Below are 24,204 nucleotides of genomic sequence, written 5' to 3' on the forward strand. Positions count from 1 at the left end.
GTGTGAGGGGCCTGTTGGGAGGTGATGATTTCTGTTAAAGAAAGACTTGCTGAGAGTGACTTAACAAGAGGTTCAGTGTTTTTAGGAAAGGGAGTAAGCGATAACCTGCCGGGGCCGGTCTGCACGCTCCCTGATGGAGAAGGTTCGGAGGTGCGCCGGACCTGCTGCAGTCTTTCCCCGAGGGTGCTGTTCACCAGGATCCCTTGATGGGGTCAACTGGAACATTGGCGTTGACCCATAAAGAGGGAAACTGACTGAAGATGAGGTCAGGAAGGCAGGCCCAAAACGAAACACGGGTGTTTCGCAGGTAACATGGAAAGGTTTGCCCGATACTGAAGTACCAGTCCGGCGGTTTTGCCCTCATCTCATTGCTCCCTGCAGTGCGTAGAGCCGTGCAGGCGGCCTGCCGGACTGTGGCCAGCCGAATTCTCCTGCCTTTGGTTTCCTTAGGGCCACAGCTGCATGTACCGGCCGGCAACATGGCGTTGCCTGAACGCTCTTCCCCTGTCCACTGAGACCATCGGGGATTCCCTTCCCCGGGCGCCGCTGGCTTAGCCATCAAGGACAGCCTTCAGTACGGAACGTCTTAAATTATGCATGCTAATTTATATTCACACATTTTCTCATTGTATTTATAGTATATAACAAACATGTTGATGTAGCATCTCTCTTCCATTACCACAGGGTCTCAAAGCACTGTAGAACCTCTACAAGTATGCTCATACATACATATTCCTCCTCTGTCTTCATAGCATCTGAGGGTGTCCTAAGTCCTTAAAATAGTAACTACAGTAGCTTTGTTCATTCCGTTTTTTCTGTCTGTAGCAAAAATAGCTCAACTAATTTGTAGTCTCTGTTTGTAGTCTGTACGTGTGAGAATGAGGGGTGTGTGTAAAGCCTCCATGACTGCACATCCTCTAGCGGTTGCTGTTCCTGACTCTCTCTCCTATTCAGCCTGGGCTTTATGTTTACCGGTAACTTGCACCAAGTCCTGATTCTAACCTCTGGATGTGTATTTTATGTCACTTAATGCAGTAATAAGAGTGCACGCGTGTGCATGCCTCCACGGGGCAGTGAGGGAAAGTTAAATTAAACTACATGACCAAATGCATAGTTCTGTTGAGTCCTGCGGTAGTTCTTTGCCTGAGCTCCTAATGGGGTGAGGCTTATCACACCTTTCTTTCTGCCTTTTGTCTTCGAAAAGCTTTTGAGCCTGTTGGCTCACCTGAACAAAACCTGACAGAAAGGTAGGTATCTCAGAGATTTTAAGTCCCCGCAAGATTTGTGGAATTATGCAGCTGAGTGAAAAACGACCCGAAGTAGAGAGAGGTTACTGGGTGGGATCAACTGGTGTTGGGCATCAGAAAAAGAGGCAGGAAAAGCTGATCTTCAGGAAAGCAGGGTTTGTTGGCTCTGCTACTGGTAGAGCAGCATCTCTCCTAGGCTGCTCTGCTGGATAGAGCTCTAACCTGCATCCCCCGCTCCTGGGAAACGTGAGAGAGCGCCTTTCTCCAGCACGGGAGGGTGTGAAATCCCCATAGCGCCTTCTACAGCAACACGCGGACTTACCCACGGTGGCAGGTGTGCCTGGAGCCCCCTTATCCGTTACGTGTTGAGACAAAGGGGCAGTGCAGGGAGTTCAGAGCAGAAAACTGGGCTACCCTGTGCTGTTATTCACGGGGAAGCGCGAGGGAGGGAGTGCGGTTTCTCACCCAAAAGAGACAAGCGGATGCCCTGTGTGCCTTTCGGCGCGGTGCTGGGGCACTGCCTCCCTGCTCACTGGGAAGCAAGGAGGAACAAGGTGCGCCCGACTCCTCTGCTTTCAGCAGTAGTTAACGCCTTGATCCGAACCCCGTAGCCAATATGTTATGTCGGCATGGAGAGAGCTTAGGCCTGAGCCACAAGCCCACGTACAGCGCATTTGGAGACTGCTGGGGGATTTCTCTTCCAAGAACTGAGCTGATCTTCCCGACGTAGCCTAAGGAGCTTGTGCCCCAGGGATCACCTGGGAATTAGATATCCATCTAGGCGTTACGGTGTGCCATAAATCCCAGACAAGCCGCGCTCAGGTGGTAACTGGGTCACTTCGTGGTCCGGCATCTTGTTCCTGCAGAGGACACTGGATGCAGCCGTGTTAGAAAGCCGCATATGCGGCATGCTGTGTGAGGCAGGGAATAAATCTCTTCATTGCATCAGCTCTCCCCTGGCCCTGCTAAGAGAGAGAGAGCCGGGGCAGCAGGCTGTCTCTTTGAGGGATTTGACAAGCATCATCTCACTTCATCTGGGCTGAAAAATTAAGCACATGTAATTGTAGACCATGCTGATCTCTGTCATCATGTGTGAGCGGTTTTGTTGTTGGCTGTCTCTTGAGAGACCCCCCGAAATTCTTTTGAACTTCTTGGTCCCCCTATGCTGAAATATCCAAGTCGGGGGGAGAAAGGAGAGAGAGAGTACAGCTGGAAGTGATACCGCATGCGTATCTGTGTTTACAGATTTGATGACTTCTCTCTAGTCTGGCTGGAGGACGTGCAATTGTAGACACTGATGTGCCATCGCACCACAGAGAAGGTAGTGATTCATCACCGTGGCTCACAGAGCAGCTTCTTGGGAACTGGCTGTACAGTAAACGCAGGCAGTCCCAGGGCGTTCGAGCAGCAGCGGTGACTGATAAGCCAACCCCTGTGAAAAGATGCCTCGGCACCCTGGGGTGGGAGGGACAGGCCTGATGCTTTCATGGAGAGCAGCAGAAAGCCTCGTTTCCTCTATAAACGTGATGCCTTTCTGATCATAACTCTGCAGAAGTCACGGGGGATGTAACTGAGGGGGTCAGATCTGTTACACAGACTGAGTTATTTCAGCTTTACAATTGAGACATGGCGACGGCTTCTGTAAGCAAGCGAATAGCCGAGCAAAACTGCATTAGACAAATAGTTCGTGGCACATAGGCAGAGCTAGATACGGATCTGGTCCAAAGGTCTCGTTGGCAATCCCCTGCAGGCTTTTACTGAGATAAGACATTTGTTTCAGACATTTATGTTGTTTCTTTCCTTGCTGTGTGGTTTATTCTGCGGAGTACAAATTTCCCAGTGCTCAGTCCTTGGCTGACCCCACTCTTCAGTGAATGACTAGCCCATCATCTTTAACTGTGTTGTCCCAGGTGGGAGCGTTAGGCTAGGGCCAGCCTTCATCCATGGGACCCTGGTCATCCTCATCTCTACATTTACCAGAGAGAGGCAGATGCTATCAGAGGTTGTCAGGTCCGGGTGGGCTGACATACCTATGGGATTACCCTCCCCCCATAGACAAATTGGGGCTAACGGGGTCTCTGTTGTATCTTGATGCTTCTGCCCAAGTGAGTTTTCCTGGAGATGTGTTGGTGTTCTGGGTAGTTCGGGGAATTAAACCTGATGCTGCTGTTCTCTCTGTCTGGCCTGCGAAGGTTTGGGCCAGCTGCCAGCCCTCCTGGTGACACTCTTGGCCATGATCGCTGCCTGTCACAATTGACTTCTGTAGGCTGTGTGGTGTGCTACCAAAAGCCTTTTTACCAATTCTATATATGGAGGCGGTTATAATTTATTCCTGTGTATGGAAGGCTGCTGACCGGACCGAGACACCCTATGTGTGTTCTGGGTTATTCTTCTTCTGTGCACACCGCCGTTCACTTTCGGGAAAGATGCCCAGGCTGAACTTGTCAAACCTGGGTGAATGTCTGCGATATGAGACTTGGCTTTTGCTTCCGAAGAAGTAATTTTGTATTCAAGGATGCTGAGGGACTGAAACAGCCAAGCAACATCTGAAAATATGTATTTTGACTTTGGGACTGGGAGTTTGAAGAGGTTGACTGTGACCTCTCCATGTTTTGTCTAAGATCCCTGAGTCAAAACCAATTGAAGTGAGAGAAGGGGTGGTGCTGAGAGCTGCCCAGATCTCTCTGCGCCCCAGCTCTGCTCCCCCTTCTGCAGAAGCTGGAGGAAACGCCAGTACCTTTTTGGGTTTTTTGCTGTCTCTGTTCCCCAGCCTTCCTCTCCTGACCCATGCACAGCCTCTGCTCCCGGGGTACCTGGGGTGAATGCATCCCAGGTGCAGTAGGGACGTTTGTGGTCCTGACATCATCAATAGCTCATGCTGCTTTGTGGCCTTTGGGTGGCAGGAGCTCCGTCAATGTCCTTGGAGTCAGCGTTATCCCCTGGCTGGGCTGGACGAGCCCAGGAGGCGTTAACAGCACTGCAGTGACGGTCACTGAAATGTTTCCTTCTGTGCTGCTTAGCAAAAAATGCAAGAAAAGCATCTCTGGTGTACGTGGGAGAGTCTTGCTGGTCCCGCAGCAGGAGAGCCGCACTGAAGGCTACATCAGGGGTTTCTTGTGTGTGGCTGGTGATGTAGAAGGTGTCGTGTCTCCATTTCTGCAGCTCTTGCAAGGGAGGTTGTGGGGAGAGGCAGGGTTACCCTCTCCTCTTGGGCAGCCGCCCCTCTGCTTGTGCCTCCCTGTGCTCTCCCAGTATTGGCATGGCAGCGCCAAGGGCAGAGTCACGGAGGGGTACTCTGTGCCGCGCCACCCAGAGACGTGCCCGGTCTTCTTCAGTGCCCCTCTTCTTACTGAAAGGAGACACAACTCGGCTCCTACTTCCCAAAACAAGGCAGCACCACAGGTTAAAAGCCCATAGGAACTGGCAAAGGCAGCAGCCTTGGGGGGGGACGACCGAAGCTGTCAGGGTGACAGGAGGGACCCGAGGGTGGGGTTTGTGGCTGGGGGCTGCGGTGTGCCGCCTCCGAAGGCAAGCGCTGCCCTGGCTTGTGGTGTGGCTCAGCTCCGGCAGGCTCACGGGGCTTGTGCCAAACGTCATGGAAGCCTCTTTTGTTCCAGAGGCTAAAATTGGGAGAAAAATGAAATGCCCCCAGTGAGAAGCTGAGAAAATGAAGAATGAAACACCCAAAAAGCTTCTGTGTGCAGCTGCAAAAATCACCTTCTGTTGCTTAGTAATTAGTGCGGCAACGATTTGGGAGAAGGCATGAGATGGAAGTTGGTAGTACAAAGGACCTTGTTGTGTTTCCCTTCCCAGGGCTGCTGGTTTAGCTGTAAAGCACCGTCCTGTCCCGCGCGCGCACTTTGGGTTACGTGATGTGGGAAAGAGCTACGCAGCATCCCCTCTCTCTTCACAGTGACACTGCCCTCGCTGCAGGCTGGTGGAAGTCCTTCCCAAAGGATTTTGCGTATTTGAGGGGACACTGGACAGGTCCCTGGAAGAGGATCACTGAATAAAGGGTCCTCATTGAGCTGAGAGACTCTTGAGCTGAGGCTAAACGTGGTTGCAGTCTAGGAGGGCGTTAAGGGGCATTGTCAGCTTGTTACTGCGCTTTTTAGGTTGTGACCATGGTTGGAGATGGGATTTTGGGCTGGCCGGAGTCCAGAGAAGTTCACAGGGAGCCCAGCGCAGAAACATCTACCTGCAGGAGGTGGCCTGGAGCGGATTGAGGGTTTGTACTCCAGGCTGCAGAAAAGCCTCAACAGCACTGTCCTCCTTTCCGGTCTCAGCCGTGCAATCGCGCACAGAAAGACCAGTACAGACGGGCTTGTCACCTCTGAGCTTCCTTAGGTCCCAGCACAGCCCTGGGGCAGAGCTGCGGCACAGCCGGAGGAGCACAGCCTCGAGGATATCCCCATCCCTTGGCTCATCCGGCTTATCTCCGAGATAAGGCTGTGCAGCCTCCCTGACGTCAGCGCAGCAGCCAGGAATCCCCTGCACGAAGCCGCAGTGGCTTTGCTGCTGTTCTAATCGTGCACATCGTTTGGGAGCCTCCAACGCTCGGCTCCAGGCACATCATTTCTGCTAGCTTGCGGCATAGCCTCTGGGAACCCCCGCCTGGGAAACGTGACTGCGTTCCGCACATCCGCAAACCTCGAGAGCTGAAACACAACCGGCCGAGTTGATTATATTACGGCCGAGATTCTTAAATAAACAGCACTTGATGAGTGCAGCGGGATGTTTAATAAGAGCCTCCTCAGCCCCCCCCGTGCCCCCCGCCTCTCATAATCACTTGTAGAGGCAGCCCTACAATCTGCAGCCAGCGAGGGGAGAGGCAGCGTGATTTGTATTCCAGCTCTGCTGCTGCTCCTAGTGCTTCCGAGAAGCAAGTAAAAATAGCACTCCGTCATTTTGTAAATAACAGCTATCCCCTCACGGACCCGGGGAGTCACGAGCACTTAAAAGGGAGATTGCGGGAAGGAGGGGGGGGGGGGTGTCTGCCTTGAGCCGGGGCCGGGAAGATGGGGGGACATGGGGACTCGGAGCGGGGAACAGGGGAGGGCAGCTGAAATGGCAACCCTGAAGCGCCTCAGCAGCAGCCGCTGCTGTTTTACACCTTCGGCGCGCCCAAGGGCAGCGAGCGACTGTGCTGGCGCGGGGCTGGGGGCGGCAGGATCCGGCCCTCCACGCAGCGCTAGCAGGGATGCTCCTTGCCTGCGCAAGCAGCCAGATCTGGCGTAGCAGATTCTTGGAGGAGGAGAGGGGTAGCTTTTCAGGAGCAGGCAGGTGTAGGGAGTGCCATGGTAACACTGTGGGAAGGGACGTTACAGCTTTTGTTTTACATTTGCATTGCAGAGCTGGGCAGCTGTGGGGGATTTCTGCAGGCAGCAGCAAGGCGGCATCGCGGGGGGGCCGGGGGGGCTGTGTACTGTGGGGGAGAAGGGGCAGCTCTGATCGACCCACAGCACCTTGTTCCTGCTCACACATGTGCTCCAGATAGTTTTAGAAACACAGTCGTGCTGAAGCTGGGGAATAAGCTGAGCCTATGAATGGGAAAGGCCCCCAGAGAAGGGAATCAGCCTCGAACAAATGGCTTGGGAACATGGCACGCCACTTGGGTCTCTAAATTCTGCCCATGTTCAAACATGGAACCTGAAAATCTTTTGCTTTTCTAGTTTCATGGCTGCTTCAGGGTTTTTTGGTTTTTTTTTTTTTTTTTTTTGCTTTCCTGGTCCCCAGGTGGCAGCAGCTTGGGGCACGGAGGGTGCTTGCGCAGGGTGCCAAGAGCAACACGGAGCCCTGAGCCGGGCACCGGCGCACCAGCCCGCGCCGTTCCCTAGGGCAGCCGCAGCTGGGCTTTGGTCCTTGCTCCGCTCCAGCTTCCTACCCAAACCAAATCGCTCCGTTTTTATTTCCCCAACTATAAAACAGGACTGGCAGCATCCTCCTGCCACCCCAGCAGGCTTGAAGGCTCAACTCACTTGTGCATGTAAGAAAACTTTGAGTCACAGGGAAGGCTGATGCTAGGAAAGGAAAAATGCCATTTATGTTCTGCAGCAGGTCTAGGGAAAGTGCCTGACCTTCTACAGCACAGCCCTTAAAAATTAAATCTTTGGTGAGAAGTGGGCAAGACAGCTGAGCTGCAGTGTGAGCGTGTCTGCAGATTGACGAGGAGATAAGGATTTCCCTGCCATGTCTCTGAGCGGAGGCAGGAGATGCTCCTCTCTCAGCTTTCTCTTGCTGCAAAAGTGGATGCGGTTTCTTCTTGTTCAGGCTCGGGGTGGGTAGGTGTGAGGGTAAGGAGCGGGGAGGCTGGTGAGTAGCTCCTGATTTCTCTGGAGGAGAAGGTGTCACCATCACAGAGCAAGCGAGCTCGGGCAGGGCTGCAAGCAGCGCGGATGCTCTTGGGGTGCAGGATCACGAAGGAAGCGTGCTCCGACGCTGGAGCTCGCTCCGTGCTGCTGGTCTTTTACTTATCTCTGGATTTCTCAGCTCTGCTGAAATCCCTGCTTGCGTAGCAATGATTTAATTTCAGAAATCCTTCCGGATCCCAGCCAAATCCTGCCCTTAGGAGCACATATTAACAGGGAAAGTTCAGTCTGGCTTTCGCCATGCAAGGTGCAGGCAGCCCATTTTTCGGAGTGCGGGGGGACCTGAATAAGCCGGCGACCGAGCCAGCCCCCGCCCCAGCTTGTCCCTGCACCGGGCACTGCCTCGCAGGCACAAAGGGGACCCACCGAGCTCGGCGGGTTCCCGTGGCGTGGCCCTGGGCGGGTAATTCTGCAGTCTGGAAATGGGGGATCCTCCTCAGACCCATTTATTACTGCCATTTTCTTTGATTGGATTTACCAGTAGACTGAAGGGGCGGGAAGGGGTCTCTGGAGCTCTGTGACAGCCGGGTTACAGCGGGATAAAGGCATAAAAGCTCGTGTAAAGATAGCAGGATCGTATGAAACGGTGTCCAAACCTCGTTCTGCTTTTTTACCTCTTCATCGCTTCCTGAATCCTTTCCCTCGTGCTTGGATCCCGACGGATCACACTGTAAAACACGGGTCCTTTCACGGACCCCTGTGTCTCTGCTGCCCCAGGTGCGAGGGACAATCATTCTGCGCCTCACAAGGACCGGCGTCACCGGCCACGGGTGGCCATAGATCCTGATCTGACAACCATGGCTGTAAATTACTTATCTTGGGCAAATTGAATGACAAGGAAGGGAGGGGAGAGAGAGTTTGTGTTTTCTCTAAAACATAATTAGCTGTTTCTCGCCGCATGTGTTAGCGGAAGGAGCCTCGCTTCACTGACTGTCCTCTGCTGGGTATCTCATCTGGGGACTCGTTTGGAGGGAGACAGAGAAAATACCCCGAGTGTTTAAGTCTTACAGAAGTAACTCATTTTGTTCAGGATCCTGTCTTGTTGGCTTCTGGGTGTTTCAGAAAGTGTACCGCATACAGATTTCTCTTTAACCTTCTTTTTATCGCACCAAGACGAGATCAGGGGTTACTTATATAGCACAATAATATCAGCCACAGGCTGCATCAGAAGCTTTCCAGCCATAATAACTAAAGACATGTATACGTATATTTTAGCCATTAAGGAGAAAACCCTGCCAGAATGCATTATCTTATTTTTGGATACAAAACTTTGAAGCACAAAACTAAGCTTCATAGTACAGCAAAATAACTGTCAGGGGACAGAAGGATTTCCATAACTGAATTGAGCAATGGGCCATCCAGGCTACTTGCAAAGCTGCTGCGGTGGCCAAAACGGGGTACTACGCATAAAGCACGAACTCTGGGGATCTAAATTGGTTCTTTCACTGGGAAAGCAGCTCTCAGCCAGCTAATGCCACACAAAAGGAGCACAATGGCATGATCTGCCCCTGAAGTGGTGAGGATTTATGGTAACGTAGTGCTAAACTGGAGGCACCTCATCCATCATTTTTTTCAGTACAACTCAGTGGACAGAGCGTAGGACCGTGAATCTGGCAAATCACCGTGCCTTGGTTTCCCGGCAAAATGGGGACAGCAGCAGAGATTTCAATTAGCAAACACGCCGAAATTGTAACGGAGTCGAGAATGGGACTTGTGTGTGCTGTTCGGCATGAATAATACCTGCTGGTGGCTGCGTTCTGCAAAGCACTTCAGTTTGTCTTGACCTGAAGGCATGTGGTTAAGATTGCCCCTGGGTTTTAGCACTTGGGGTAGTAACTGGGGCTCTGTGGTTTTGCTGTGGCGGTGAGGCTGTTCTTCAGCATCCACGAGGGCGGCACAGCCTGGGATGCAGGGGAGCGCCTGATGCAGGCGAGCAGCACCTTTGCAAGAGCAGCCGCTCGCCAGGAGCGAGGCACTTAAGAGAACTGCAAACACGATGGCAGTAAAAGGCAATCAGAATATTGATTCTTTTTACATACAGATAAGCCTGAAGCTGTAACAAACCCAGGGTTTCCTAAAACTGGTAGGACATTGCTCGGCTGTTTATCAGGCTGGGAGACACAAAGGGATTTCAGATTAAAAGGAGTTTCAAAGCATCAGGGCTTACCTCTGTATTGAAAACGTGGATCTGTACCACGTTATGTATTGTGTAGCCGCATACGTTTTGTCGATATGCATTGTCTGGCTGTGCGGGCCATATTCGTCCTTGGTGTAAGCGTGGAAAGCAGCAGAGCTACATCAGAGATGAATTTGCCCAATTACGAGTGAAAAATCAGCTGTTGTTCAGGGCACAGCAGAGAGCACGATGCCGGCTTGCTGAGGGCAGGAAAAAGCACCACATAACAACCCAAACCCTTCCCTGTACAAGCAAATTTTGTTCTCTAATTGCTTTTTTTTGCCTTTTTTTTTTTTTTTTTTGTCCCAGACAGCGTAACCGAAGTCAAGACAGACATTTACGTGACGAGTTTCGGCCCTGTCTCGGACACAGATATGGTAGGTGCCACTGGCTGTCCACCTCACGGGGAGGGATGGCTTCTCCTGCAGCTGCAGCGGACATGTCCCACCCTTGTCCCCGCACAATCCGGGCAAAAGCAGGATTTTCCTAAAGGACGAGAACTCGAGCAAGCATCCCAGCTGCCTGCCCAGGCGTGAGGGTGCCTCCTCATCTTCTCAAAGGGCAGGGGGAGCTCTGTGGGTGGTGGGCAGGGGCTGTTTCTCAGCCACCTTTGGGCTTTTAGAAACCAATTGATAAAGGCAGATGCAACCTTGGAGGGTCGATACCTTTGCACCACTCAAGCACGCTGCAGGCTTTAGTGTCTCTTTCTTTCCTGCAAGTGCAACCTAATGAAATGGGAAGGTCTGCCCATGGGACCCAGACCTGTACATAGCATGCTACACCTATTACGTGCCTTGACAAACACCTTCACTGTAGCCAGCTTTCCTTGACCTGCTGTGGAGAAAGGAGGGTGCTCCCTGGGAAGAGGGGGTGATGCCAGAATCTGGCCTGTTTTGGTGGCAGTGCCAGAAGAGAGCACTTCACCATCAAACTGTCCTTAGTGCTTGAAGCGGAAGGGAGGCAAAAGAGAAAAAAAGAGAGAGTGAACTGATTGCAATATTTTGACATGTTCAGGGAAAATTATTAATGAAAAGGCCCGAGGTCTGAATTTAGGCTTGTATTCCCACAACAGTTTGTCTTCTAATTAAAACAGGACTGTGGAGCGTAATTAATAGTGAGCTTTCTCAACGGTGTTTCTTGCAGCTTGTATTCCACACGTGCCCGGGCGCACAGAGAAGAGTTGGCTGTTGATGGTTGCTCAATATTTCAAGGGTGCCGCATGAGGACAGTCATGCATTCAGGACTGAGACCCTCCTGCGCGTCCAGTCCCAGATGTGACTTGGTGCTGGCACAGCCCAGGCCAGCGGTGGGCAGTCCTGGACTTGGAGGGAGCCCACTTGGGGAGAGGGAGCAGGCATTGCTCTCACCAGTTGGGTCAGGCAAGAGCAATGTCCTGTGGCTCTCGCGGCCCCTCCGGAGCTGGCAGGGTTTCATTGTGCTCACACGGCCATGACCGTCTGTTCAGCTGCCCCACCGACAGTCCTGTGCTAGCAAACGGAGGGGTTAGGGAAGAATAAAATCCCTGTGTTTCATTGAGGTGCTAGCCCCATCACGCAACCCCGTGTTGCTTTGGAAAGACCACTCCTTCCAAGGTTGGAAGTTCACTTGATGTCAGTGTAGCCAAGAGTACTAATCTCATCTGAGTTCTCTCTCTATCTCGCTTGCTTTACTACCGCAGCGGAGACCTATAATATATTCAGCAATCTTAGCCCTTGGGGAGTATCTGATAATTACTTCCAAGGTGGAGCATATTTGATTAAGGGAGCGTGTATAATGAACTGTGAAGAAGAAATATGAGGTATTGAAAAAAGGAAGGTATTCTCTGCAATGTGATTTGACAAAATGAATTTAAAATTAGGAAGACATTTAAAGAATAACAAATTATTTCCCCTTCGTGTGCTTTAGTTCCATGTATTTTACAAATGCATAGCGAATGTGTTTTAGCATGCCGTTCTGGTGCTAAATGCACTCAGAAACGTGAGAGAGAGAAACCCCATCTCCTCAGGAAGCGTGGGGAGAGCCTGCTCTTCTGCGGTGGTTCCTTTCGTCTCGGGAGTGGGGAAGTCCCTCCTTCCCCTCTCGCATCTGCCTGGTGATCTCGCTCCCATCCCTCCCTCAGCCATCACTCATTGCGATGGAAAGCCGCTCCTGCGCATCGTGATGCAGACAGAGACTGTAATTACGATGATGGAGGAGAGGCGGGTAAAGCTGCTGTGGAGAGCGGAGGAGAGCAGCTGGTTGCGAAGCATGGAGGAGGACGTGTAGTCTTTTTCCCTGAGATGCTCCAAGGGACTTCTAATCTCTCTTTCAGTTTGGTTTGGAAAGTAGAGCCTGATAGGACCTTGACATACGCCTGATTCTTCGGTAGTGAGTTCTTGCAGCTTTGCCTAAGTCCCCAGGAAATTAAAAAAAAACAACAACAAAACGACAAACCAAACAACCAAACAAAAAGTTCAAGCGACCTTTATGCTTTGGTGGATGGACTCTGGAGAGAGACTCAGTCTTGATGTTTATGATCACTTCTATAAGGCAGAGAAGAGCATAATGTAGAACCAAGTGTGCTCCTTGGAAGGGGTGACGTGGGAATGATGCTGTCATGGAAAGGAGTATAGAAAAGAGGGGAAAAATCTCAGTGTGGTTTCTCTTTTCTTTGGGAATGCTTCCTTAGTATAAAAGAAGAAAAATAGGACCTGGGAAGTTATTATAAATGTTTTGCTTCTTTGGTTTTTTTTTTAATTGGATCAGGGAGTTCTGAATAAGATAGCTCTTCTCCTGGTCAGGACTTTTCCCAAATGTACTTCCTGGGATTGCACATAGTTCATTCCTTTGGTTTTATCCCTTTACTGAGCTTAAAACCACAAAGTGAAGATCATTTACATGAAGGGGCAGAATATCTTGTACAAGGAACCATGGGATCTTCTCTTTCCTTCCCCTAGCCAGGCTCCCGAAACTTCACATTTGAGCAGGAGTGGCCAGGGAGCAGGGAGCAGGGATGAATTTCTTTACTGAGACGCTTTCATTCAGCTGCCATCTGCTGTAAAACCTGTAGGAATTTCTATGACCTGTAGGAACTGATGTGCAGCAGCTTTTAAATGCTGCTGAGAAGAGCTGCAGGAGAGAAATCACTCACAATGATAAGTTTAGTTGGTCCTGCACCCTGCAGGAACCCGTAAATAAAGACTATGAATCTGCAACGGCAGGGGAAGAACAGCTGGGACAGACAGATTTTCTGAAGCCCCCGTCTCTCTCTGAAAGCCTCGTGAGCTAATGAGATCCTTCATTAGCAAGAGGAGGTGTGTGTTGTAAAGGTGAGCAGGGCTGCAGCTCATGCTGATAGGCTGAAGACTTTCCTTCAAGTGACAGGGACCCTCAGAGGACATGGGGTAGCTTAAGTCGCAGGGAAGAGCGGTCCCTCATGCCAGGCACCGGGCACGCTGGTTTGGTTTTGCCTTGGGATGGCCGTGGAGCTGTAGGGCCTTTGCTGCTTGGGCAAGTAGTTCTGGAGGCTGCATGCACGGAGTGAGGAGCTGCCCCTGGGTGGATGGTTTCGGAGATGGCTTCTAATTGCCCCAACTGGAACTTGGCCTAGGAAATGGGTTTCCACATGGGCTGCAACAAGAAAAAAGAAAAGGAAAAGGGGGGGGGGGAATAGGAAAAAGAGGAAAAACAGAAGAAATTCACAGCGTCTTGTAATGCAAATTTGTGAGGTCCTTGATTCAATGCTTTCCTAGAGGTGCCCTAGGGAAAAAAATAAGATTTGTTATTTGTTTCCTTATTTTTTTTTTTTTTTAATGAGCAGGAGTACAATTACCAGTATCCTGGCCAAATTCCATCTCCAGGAACTTTATTTTTGCTTTTATTTAATTACCGTGTAGCTGCACACAACGGCTCCCTCCCCTGAAACATCTGGATAAAGGCATTGGTGCAGCAGGGCCACCCCCACTGTAGGCTCTATTGCAGCTTGTCTGCAGCGGTCAGAAACACTAAAACACAAATTTTGGCATCGTATCTAAGTCATTATATAAAATATGGTAAATGCCCTCTATCCTCCACAGATTTCTCCACTGCTGTTAACCCCTCCTTCATGTTTCATCATGCTTCGTGTCAACCAAGGTGTGCCAAAAGACAGTATATGCTTAATGACTAAAGAAATTTACCATTTCTTGAAGCAAATTGTTTGCGATGAACATCCGAGTAAAACAAGACTTATTTTTCTCTCCTTTCTCCACAAAGGAATACACTATTGATGTCTTTTTCCGGCAATCCTGGAGAGATGAAAGGCTGAAGTTTGATGGTCCCATGAAAATACTTCCCCTGAACAACCTGCTGGCCAGTAAGATCTGGACTCCCGATACCTTCTTCCACAATGGGAAGAAATCTGTCGCCCATAACATGACAACTCCCAACAAGCTGCTGCGCCTGGTGGACAATGGCACCCTCCTGTACACCATGAGGTAAGTTTGTGTCTCCTGGGCCAGGGTTCTCCAGGTCCCTATACACATGCAGGCAAGGATGGGACCTCGGGGTACAGTATAGCAGGTTTTGGGCAGACTTCCACCGACTCTGTTAGCACGCTTGAGTCTTACCCTGCTGCTTTCCCTGCCGTCCTTGTTTCCCACCTATTTATCATCACTGATTCTCAACCTAAGCACATTTGTATGGGTAGATTTTTTTTTTTTCTCATCATTCATGGTGATATTTTTCATTTACGTGATGAGGTAGAAGTGTTGGGGTCTATTGTTTCTGGAGGTGGTGCACCACTCGACTTATTTTTGTTCCTGACCTCTGATGGGATATGAAGTCAGGTTTCCAGCATTGGTAGGGGAACATTAGGATGGGAGAATTTGGTATTCTTCAGCAGCTTGAGAACAGATCTGAATTTGTTCAGCATGTTACACCAGAACTGTTTGGAACATCTAATGAGGCCAAGCTTACTTGTGAGAACAATGGGGTTTTCTTCCTACTTCGTGGAATCAAAAATCCAAATCTATATAATCAATACATGTCATTAGGAAAAAAAAAATAATCACCAGCTTATTAAAAACTGTGCTTTGGAGGTGCCAGGTTTGGAGAGGCCATGGGAAGTTCTCCATTTAACCCAGCCCATGCTGTCCCCAGCTGAGCTCTCAGTGGGAGCCCTGACCGTGAGGTGGCCCTGCAGCATGAGACCCCAGGCAGTGATACAGCCTGTGCAGCTCCACTGTGAGCTCCAGCAACTGTGACCTTCGTTCCAAAACATGAGGCGCTGTTGGGGAACCATGCTTGGGCAGTCATCTCCTCTGGATTTCTCAAGAACGGCCCCGGTACATACATTTATCACTAAGCTGCAACAGGTGGAGAGCATGAAGAAAAACACCTTTGGGTTAATTGTACGTTTGTCTGGAACTATTCAGATATTCCTGCATGCTGTGTAAGCTATTCAGCCACATAAGTAACGTTTGCCACCTGGGGCTGATGTACTAATTTGCCTTCCGAGGTAAATGGGCTTATAAATGAAATAACAAGCTACTCCTAGATGCGCAAGAACGATATTGAGTTGGGTTTGGAAAGGTGTAAATCTTTGTTTTCAAAAATTATTTTCTCTGCCTCCATCTTCCAGCCGATCCTAACCAACAACAGGCTCCATTGTGGGTTCTGTGTGCTGAGATGCTGCACTTTCACCTCTGTTTTTTGAGGACCAGACAGAATTTCATCTCTTCGTAGTTAAGCTGGCTGTGGATCTACATAGCGTCAGCAAGTTTTACAGCCTACATCGATAAACAGTGCTCTGCTTTTGTGCAGCAGTTCTCAAATATGAGCTAATCCTGCCAGTGCCCTGGGGGTTTAGATGTCCACACATCAGTGATCTCACGTTACTGAGGCAGATGGGGTAAATGAAGGGAGAAACCCAACTTGACTTAAGGGCTGGGTTCTGCTCCCAGCTCTCTGACCTGCATGTGGATGACTAACGCTCCCCCTGTTTGTATCATTGTCTGACTGGAAAGTATTATAGGAGCTACCGGCATAAAACAGCAAAAAAAGAACTCAATTTCAGGGCTTTTATGTAATTTCACTTCTTCTTTATTCAGCAAACAGCCATTAGCTTCAGCAAGTTTTGTGTGACTGAGAAAGTATTGGATTTACTTTTCCGTTCAGGGCTGAGCAGGTGCCGGGATGGCAGCGTCACGAGGCTCTTGGGAATGAGCTTCTTGAAGAAGATGGAGTAATGGGATTTTTTAAATAAATTCAGCATATCCTTCAGTTTAGCTGTCTCCCAGAGGAGGGGATGAAGGAGAGTCTGTACGTCCCTTTGTGTCTGCTCTTGTTCCCCTTAAATGTACTTCTAAAGCTTTGTAAGAGGTGAGAGCCCACTCAGAGACACCCAAAGGTTGAGGGTTGGATATCGGGCCTTTTGTCGCGCGTTATATCGCACAGGAGCAGTAGTGCATGGAGATCTTTTCCTTACCTAGCACAGATTGCTGCTGTGCGGATATGTGTGAAGCTATCCTGGTGGAGCTCTGGGCAGTATTGGACCAGCATGATGCTGGAGATGTGGTTAGAGCTGTCTAGATGGCCATCTGGAAGGCACTGCCCACTGCACAGGACAGTGTGTCAGGGACGAAGCAGGGCTGCTCTGGGTTTGCGTTGCAACACATCCAGGATGGGATGTCTGTCCTGGTGCATCTGATGATTGCCCTTCTCCCTACTGCTGAAGGAAATGCCTGCGCAGGGCCACGCAGGGTCTTTTGAGTGGGGGCTCAGAAAGGAAGACACAAGGGCACTCGCTGCATGGTCCAGGACTGTCCATCAGGCTGAGGCTCAGAGACCGAGTCCTACCTGGCTCTGCCACTCACAGGCACTCACACCTCAATTCCCCTGAAAAATGATGATGATGGTATCACCCTCCCTTGTTAAGTGCTTTAAAACCTCTTCCCAGGAAAGGGCTGGAAGGAAATTCGTGTTTTATGTCCAAGTGACACATTCACTGTTCTTCTCCCCCATGCCCAGGGGCACGCACCTATGTCTTTCTCAAAGCAGAGCAGGACCACAAAGCCAATCTCAGCCCCACACAGCTGACATCCAGCAAAGTGCAAATCCCAAGGAGGCACGTTCTGTCCGGCTGACTAGGGAGTTTGGACGTCCATCAGATTTCTCCTGAACCGACAGGACTGTCCAGGTGATCCCTTGCAGGCTCAGTCTAGACTGGTACAGTGCCACGCAGTTTGACTCCTGAGACATATCCTACCCCTTTACCTTGTACCAGCCAATATCCTTGAGGGATCAGCTCTGCTGATGTGCAATTAGAGGCATGTCTCTTGCTATTTATCCTGCTGTGAAAGCCAACTTCTCTTAGTCAAGGCTTACATTTATAGATGAAGTTGCTCTGACACATGCATCCAGCAAAATTACACCTGTGTGACAATATTTATAGCTCCTGGAGAGAGCCTCTTTATCGCTGACCCGAGCTTCAAGGAGTCGCACTCCAGCTATAGCTGAGCGTCCAGAGATTTCCTTTAGTCATGGCAGAGCCTCCTCACGGATCGGTGCCGTGTCACAGTGCAAATGTCTGACCACTGACTCAGGCCTTGGCATCTGGGTGACGAGATGGCCTTTGCGACCGCAGCACAAAGTTGCATTTCTCGAGGGACAGAATCACTGATCCCTCTGCCTCTTCCCCGCTACTCCGGCTGCCTTAGAGGGCACGGGGGAACACAGTTCTATTATGTAGCCCTGCCTCTGCAGTCTTGTTGGTGGAGCTCCTACAAGATCCAAGTAGTTCACAAAAGCGCAGCTAGGGCCTCAGAGCTCTGGTGTCAGACCGGAGTACGACAAACTGGGAATTGTGCGTGGATTTACACAAGGTACAGACAAAAACTGAGCTGCTGCAGCAATCTCTGGCTGCGCTCTCTGGCTTGGATTGTGCGGGGCACATAGATCATGTTCTGGTTCTTCCTGGCCTTGAAGCATATGAAAATAGTGAAAGCTTAACGCCGTGCCGATGGGATTCAACTCTGTGAATCCAGGCTTTAAAGAGCTCTCCCGCTCTTCACAGGGACTGTCAGAGCGGCGTGTTGAGGCTTTGTGGTTATTGTCGGAATGGTTCCCAGACAATATGTGCTCAAGTTATGCGCTTAAAGGTTGTTTTCTTTAACTGCTGGCCTGACGCATTCAGCTGCGTGTGCCCAAAGACTTTCCCTCAAGAACCTGTATCGCTCGAGACAATGTGGAGTTCTTTGTGGCAGTGCATGAGCACTTGGGAAGGAGGATCGGTGAACCCCTGGGTGAGCAGGGGCAGCACAGGAAGGAAAGCTGAGTTCAAAGGCACTCAGGGCACGGGCAGTCCCATCGGGGCCATTGAACCACAGATAACAAGTCCTGTACCTACGGCGGCATGTTCAGGGGTTTGAGCTTCTCAGGCTGCTTTTTGAAATCACAGAGCTTCGAAGTGCTTCTCCCATCAAAGGCTTTGGGTTGTCTTTACTGCCTGTTTTTTTTTAACACCCGGGCAACTTGTGAGAGCTGTAGGCTGGAGCTTGCAGAACCCTTCCACGTGATGGAGGTGCAGCCACCGTTCTCCTTTCTGTAAGAGCAGCAGCCGGGACACCCCAGCACCAGCTCCCCTGGGTAGGACGGACTGGCAACTATTTGGCTGCATCCCACATCAGGGCTGACCCTAGACAACAGCGAAAACGGACCCGAGCAGACCAAAGCTAGGCTGCTAAACACACGAGCAGATGGATAGGTGAGGTGAGATTTGCACAGCCTGCTTCTCCCTGCCTTGCAGATCCCAGAGTGGATCCAAAGGCAGAAATGATCTATTTTCCAGACGTGGTTTTGTGCAGGCAGACTTTTGTGAGGAAGCTGTCCCAGGAGGGAGAAATCTTCAGAGATCACCTTATCTCGCTGCGTTTCTGCCATCACGGGCTGAAATCTCCAGGGGCTGGGGGAGGATGCAAAGTGAATTCAGTGCTTTCAGATCCAGCACAAGGATCCTAGAAGCAATTTGGCTTTCAAGCTCAAACCCCAGCAATTAAACCTAACCTAGATTCTCACACAGCCTAAACCGTAAACACGATACGGCCTGACTGTGGTTATTAATGAATCTGCTAGAGGAGAAATCAGGACAAAACTCAAGCAATATGCCCGGCATAAACAAAGTCGGTTCTTCTGTGCAGGGTGCTGTCGTGTTTTTGTACCACACATACACCAAGGGATTATTACATTTGCGTCCCAGAAATTGGACTGAGACTCTCGCTCATCCTGCAGCACGACACGCAGGTAACGACAGGGGCTCTAATGACACATCAAAGGCTTCGCTAAGCTCCCGGTAACCATGAGAACGAAGCTGAAGTGGTTTGTTGTACCGTCAGCCCTGGGAGAGGTATGTTTAGCCCGATTCACGCTTCTTGCCATTGTGTTGAGCAGTTCAAAGGACTTCCCATGACTTTAAAGAGAAAAACATGGTTTCTTTCCGGGATGTTCCACTTTTGGTGCCATTGTGCCAGCAAAGTGAAGAGAAAACATGAGGAGTTTGGGAGTTGATTTCAAGACAGTTCTGCATAAGTTATTGCTAGTGCCTGGGACAGATTGAGCCAAAGGGTACAGCAGCTGGATTATGCGATTGCTGGCAGCTTGTCTATTTTTCACATGCTGTTTAGGCTCTATAATGACATTTCAGGGCTCAAATGTCCGGACCTGAACAGGGCACCAGAGCAATGAAGCAAACCTCCGTGGCTGGCTGGCCGTAAGCTCCCTTGCGCAGGGTAAGGGGCCAAGACGAGAATTTCTGCACCAGGCTCGTTTACCCAAATGCTGCAGAGGCAGCGGTAATTGTCTGGGAAGCGAGATACATTCCTCTTAGTTTGACATTTTGACGTTTCATTAGGCAAAGCATATGGTGCTGAGGAGTCCTTCGCCAGCAACAGGAGGTGACGGGGAAGGCCAGCGGGGCTGGGGGGGAGCGGATGGGGAATGCGGGCACTCTCCTGAGCAGTGATTGATTCCACAGCTTGTCTAAATACCTCTGCTAATTAGCACTCTGAAAGATGAGTGTGTGCAAGAGAGGCTGCAGGAGGGGGTGAAAGATGGCCGAGGGATGCAGGGGGTGAGCAGGAGCGAGCAGCAGTGCGTGCGCTCTGGTTGTGGGGAGAGCATCTTGGGGAGCCAGCACAGCCTGGCCTGCGCGGGGGCAAAGCGAAGAGGTTTCAGGCAAAGGAGAACACCTGGGAGGGGGAATGCCTCTGTTGCTTCCCCCTTCGGCAGGGGAGCTGACTCCCTTCGTGTGTTATCTGTCAACGTGCTGACTTCTGGCTGGCTAAAGTTGCTGAGCCAGACTCGTCTCACTGGAATGAGATGGCATTTTCTTTCTTATTTAATTTCAGGAGACTTAAAAACTCCTTCAGTTGTAGGTGGAAAGTGGCAGATTAGGTTGCTTTTTCAGAAGTTTGTTGATGGATTTATTGTGGTGGTGTTTACTGCCTCAGCTAATGAAACACACTTTAGATTTAAAATGCGATTGCTGCATTCCCACACACCTATAGAGTCATCCAGCATTCATATAAAGTTGTTTCCTTCCCTTGACAATACTTGCTCTTGTTGGCCGTGGCCTGGAGAGGGCAGGGGAGGGTATGGCCAAGGCCAGCTTGTGCCTAGCTGCTCTCTGCTGCCATCCTGGCCCCCTCTGAGGCTCTTTCTGGCTGCTCTAAATGGCATTCAACCACCAGACCCACAATCTGCAGTCCTTTGAGTCATTCAGCCTTATTCGTAGTAGCTGTTGATCACAGCCAAGACTTGCAAACAGTACAGTGGATGAAAAAGGCCTTTCTGTTGTTTTGGAGGAGTTCAGGATACATCAGAAAGAAGCACTGATCAGAGGAGAGGTCCTTTGGAAAAGCTGGCTTTGGGAACACCCAGCTAAGAGCCTTTTGAAATAATAATTAGCGAAACCAACAAAGGAATAGAAGGTAAAAAGGAAAAGTCTTGTGTGGCCCGCTGAGAGAGACAGGGGAAATGCATCAACCTTTCCTCTATACGAGTTACAGTGACAAATATTAGAAGCAAAAAGTCCATTGCAGTTGGAAGGGACACAGAAAGAATGGAATTCTAAGATCCGTGAGGGTGAGGACATGCTCGACAAGCTTGCAAGCCATGAAGCTGCCCGGGTGAATTTTGAGCTGACAGAACAAAGCATCACAAAAGAAACACAACGGGAGGAGCAAGGCTGTCGAGTCCACACTTTACTGCCAGGTTTTCATACCTGCTTCTTGAAATCCTAATCTTCATCCAGATTACAAAAGAGAGGCATCAGAGCAAATGAGCACTTTGTTCATGGTGGCCTTTGAGTGTCCAGAAGAAAATCATTCCAACAATGTGCTTGTAGGCTTGTCTCAAGATCACTGTCAGTCTTTCCGTTGACTTCAGTGAGTCTGGGTTGATGTCCTAAAGATTAGGTCATCTTCTGTTTTGTGTAAAACAGGTACATTCAGTCCAGAGGTGAAGAAGAGATCAGCAAGTCAGAAAGAGTGATTTGTTTCCACAGAAGTTACATTGGCCACACTTTAGTTCTCGGGTTGGCTGAGGAAGCCAAGCTGGGGCCAGACATAATGCAGGCAGGACAGTCATCATCACCTCTTTGTCAGCAGAATGATTACTACAGGACATTGTGGTCACTATCCATGTGCATGGATTCAGAAAGGATTGGCAGACTCAGAGTAGAAAAGGTCCTTGGTCTCTCAATCACCTGGATGTAGCCTCTGAATCATGGAAGCCATAAGCCACTGGCTGCTGGGAGACGACAGCGGGGTGCGGTTTGCTCTGAATCCACCCAGGTTTTGTACTTCCCTATAAGTATCCACTGGCCTCCTTTACTGGAGTTGGAGTCAGTTGGCATAGACCCAATAAACCCGCTGTGATGAACCTGGCCAGAGGATGGAGCATTGCATCAGCCACGGTTGGGCTGTGAGCCCTTGGGACCCGACAGTGAATGATGACCCAACAGCCAGCCCCTCAGGGCTTCAGTGCACGTAATCCCTATGGGGCATACAGGGACCATGTCCTGCTGACGCTGAATAGCTAAGAGCTCTTTATGAGGATCAAACCTGTCCTGATTGTGGAAATTGCTTTTATAGGTTTTTTTTCCCCCTATGGAGTAGCTCCTGGGGCACAGTGGGGCAGATGTGCCCAGTGGAGACAGGACAGTAGTACCTGGTTCTGAAAAACAGCAGAAATGAATATGTGCCGCTGTTGGATTAAGGAGCGGGGAGGTACCACTGAAACACTGTGGGGCTGGGTTCAGGAGGTCTGCAGGGAAGTCACGCTTTCCTTTGCAGGCTTGTACAAGAATAAGGCGAAGACTTCCCCATGGTGCGATCTGCTGTGTGGCACTGTGACCCCCGTGACCACTGCAAAGGGGTCGCGTGCCTCTCCTCCCAGACATTCCCAAAAGCTGGGTTAACTGGGATTTAAACCCCTGCTGTGGGTGCTGCCGGGGCTCCGGGTCACGCAGGAGGGTTTTGGCCACACAGCCCTGCCCCATCCAAGTTACGGCATCTTCCGGCTGTGCTTCTCCGCCTCTTGATTTAACGCCTCTGCCTGTCTCTCGCGGGGATGTCAGCTTTCTTAGACCCTCCAAAAGAAGCAGATGATGCTGGACTTGGGTCTGAAATTGCGAGGTTCATTTCCTCACCTGGCAGAGCAAAATTCACAGCCGGCGGAGAGTTTCCAGCGCAGCCGACATGGAGCAGCTGTGCAGGAATTTGCTTGCGCTGGTGTCCGCCTGTCACAGCACCATCTGCCGCCTGCAGCCACCATCGCTGCAGCCTCGGAGATCCCCTGCCGCCTCCAAGCCATGGTGGTTCTGCTTTGTTTCCGCCACAGGGGTTTTTAGAGCTATTTGTGAACTGATTGGTTTTGTCCACCACATTTTTTTATGCTAAGATCAAAAAGCAGTCCTCGTTTGTTTTTCGTTTTGTTTTTTAGAATCATTTAAGGTTTGTCCACCTGAAAGAAATGACCTTTATTTTTCTTTTCTTTTTCTTCCTTCTTTGCTTTTAGCAAACAAAATCTGAACCCTTTATTTTTTTCAGGGTTTGTTTTACATTTGACTAAGCCTCAATATTTTCTATGAAGAATAACGTACCTGAATGTTTTTCCAGCTGAAGGAAAATGTCTCAATAGAAGCTTTCCACTGTGCTTCTTGACCTGAGTTTTCCACCAGCCACCTTCCGCCTTAGGTCTGTGCACTTGCCCTTTGCATCCACCTGTTCCTCCTGTCATGGTTTATTTGTTATTTTGCCGAGCCATCAGAAGTGGGTCCTTTTTTTCTACAAATGGTTCCTTCAGAGAAGATTGTGTGAGACGTCTCCTGGGAAGCCGTCTGTCCTGGCTCCCCCCCCAGGCTGCGGGCTTTGCGGTACTTCAGGAAGGAACGCGAGCTTAGAGCTGCCTTTTTTAGAGCCTTTTATAATGGATCCTTTTATGCCTGGCCCAACGTTCTGCAGCGCACTGCCTTTGTGGTTGTGCCCCTCTCACAAAGAGAGAGGCCTTCCTGACAAGGTATCCTACTGGGATTCGGTGGATGCGTAAAGCCCACAAGTTGTCCTGCGCACGCACACACCCTCAGCCCCAGGACACACAGTTCTGCCTCTGCCCACAGCATCCTCGGTGGTGCCACCAGCAAGGGAAGAGCCGGGGGAGGTGGGTTGAGGCGCCCCACATGCACAGGGCTGTCCTGTACCCTGCGACTTCATGGCTCTGACTGACTTTGTTCAGCAAGCCCAGTGGTGCTTTGGCTTCCTGACTGAACAATCTGCCGGCCCTCGGCTCCTTCCAGTCCTCCGGGAAGAACAGGCCACGTTCCCTGGAAGCTCCTTCCCTCTGCTTTCCAGCGTGGTCCATGAGGTGTCTCCTGGCCCCAGGCATTAATGAGCTCTTTGTGCACAGTGCATAAGCAAACAGAAGTCCTGGGCTTCGGCAGATTTTCTGATTGCACTGAGTGGATAAAGGTGAACTCAGTCAATAGGGTCGAGTTTATACAACGGGAAAGGTGGCCAGGCCGGCCTGCCTGCTGTTCTCTCCACAGCTGATGGCCTTCTGCCCAGAGACCCAGAGGTTGGTGACCACACTGTGGCCTTTGTCGCATTTGATGGATGCAGGGCAAAGCCGCTGTGGCAGAAGGGCCCAGTGGGGGCCTCCGCAGCCGTGTGTTTCTGATCATGCCCCGTGTTTTGTCTTGTAGGCTAACGATCCACGCAGAGTGCCCCATGCACCTGGAGGACTTCCCGATGGATGTGCATGCTTGCCCACTGAAATTTGGGAGCTGTAAGTACCCTGATCAGCCTCTGCAAGGAGGTGCGTACAAAGCTAAAGAACAGTCTTTTGTGTGGCTATTGTTTTCCAGTATTTTAGTAACAGCGTTATTAATTATTGCTAGTGA

The 24,204-nt window shown here is 50.4% G+C and overlaps 1 protein-coding gene across 1 annotated transcript in view; it reads left to right on the plus strand.

The window, feature by feature from the left end:
• LOC309675932 (gamma-aminobutyric acid receptor subunit alpha-3-like) overlaps window positions 1-24,204 on the plus strand; it is a gene marked incomplete at both ends in the record, with an annotated part of 60,227 nt that overhangs the window by 19,158 nt on the left and 16,865 nt on the right. Inside the window, 3 exons of the mRNA XM_082488360.1 lie at window positions 10,101-10,168; window positions 14,025-14,245; window positions 24,007-24,089. Coding sequence (XP_082344486.1) covers window positions 10,101-10,168; window positions 14,025-14,245; window positions 24,007-24,089 — 372 coding nt within the window. The remainder of the gene's footprint in view (window positions 1-10,100; window positions 10,169-14,024; window positions 14,246-24,006; window positions 24,090-24,204) is intronic.

This window comes from Vanellus vanellus (assembly GCF_965231255.1).
Source record: "Vanellus vanellus genome assembly, chromosome: 10".
In the NCBI taxonomy this organism is placed as follows: Eukaryota; Metazoa; Chordata; class Aves; order Charadriiformes; family Charadriidae; genus Vanellus; species Vanellus vanellus.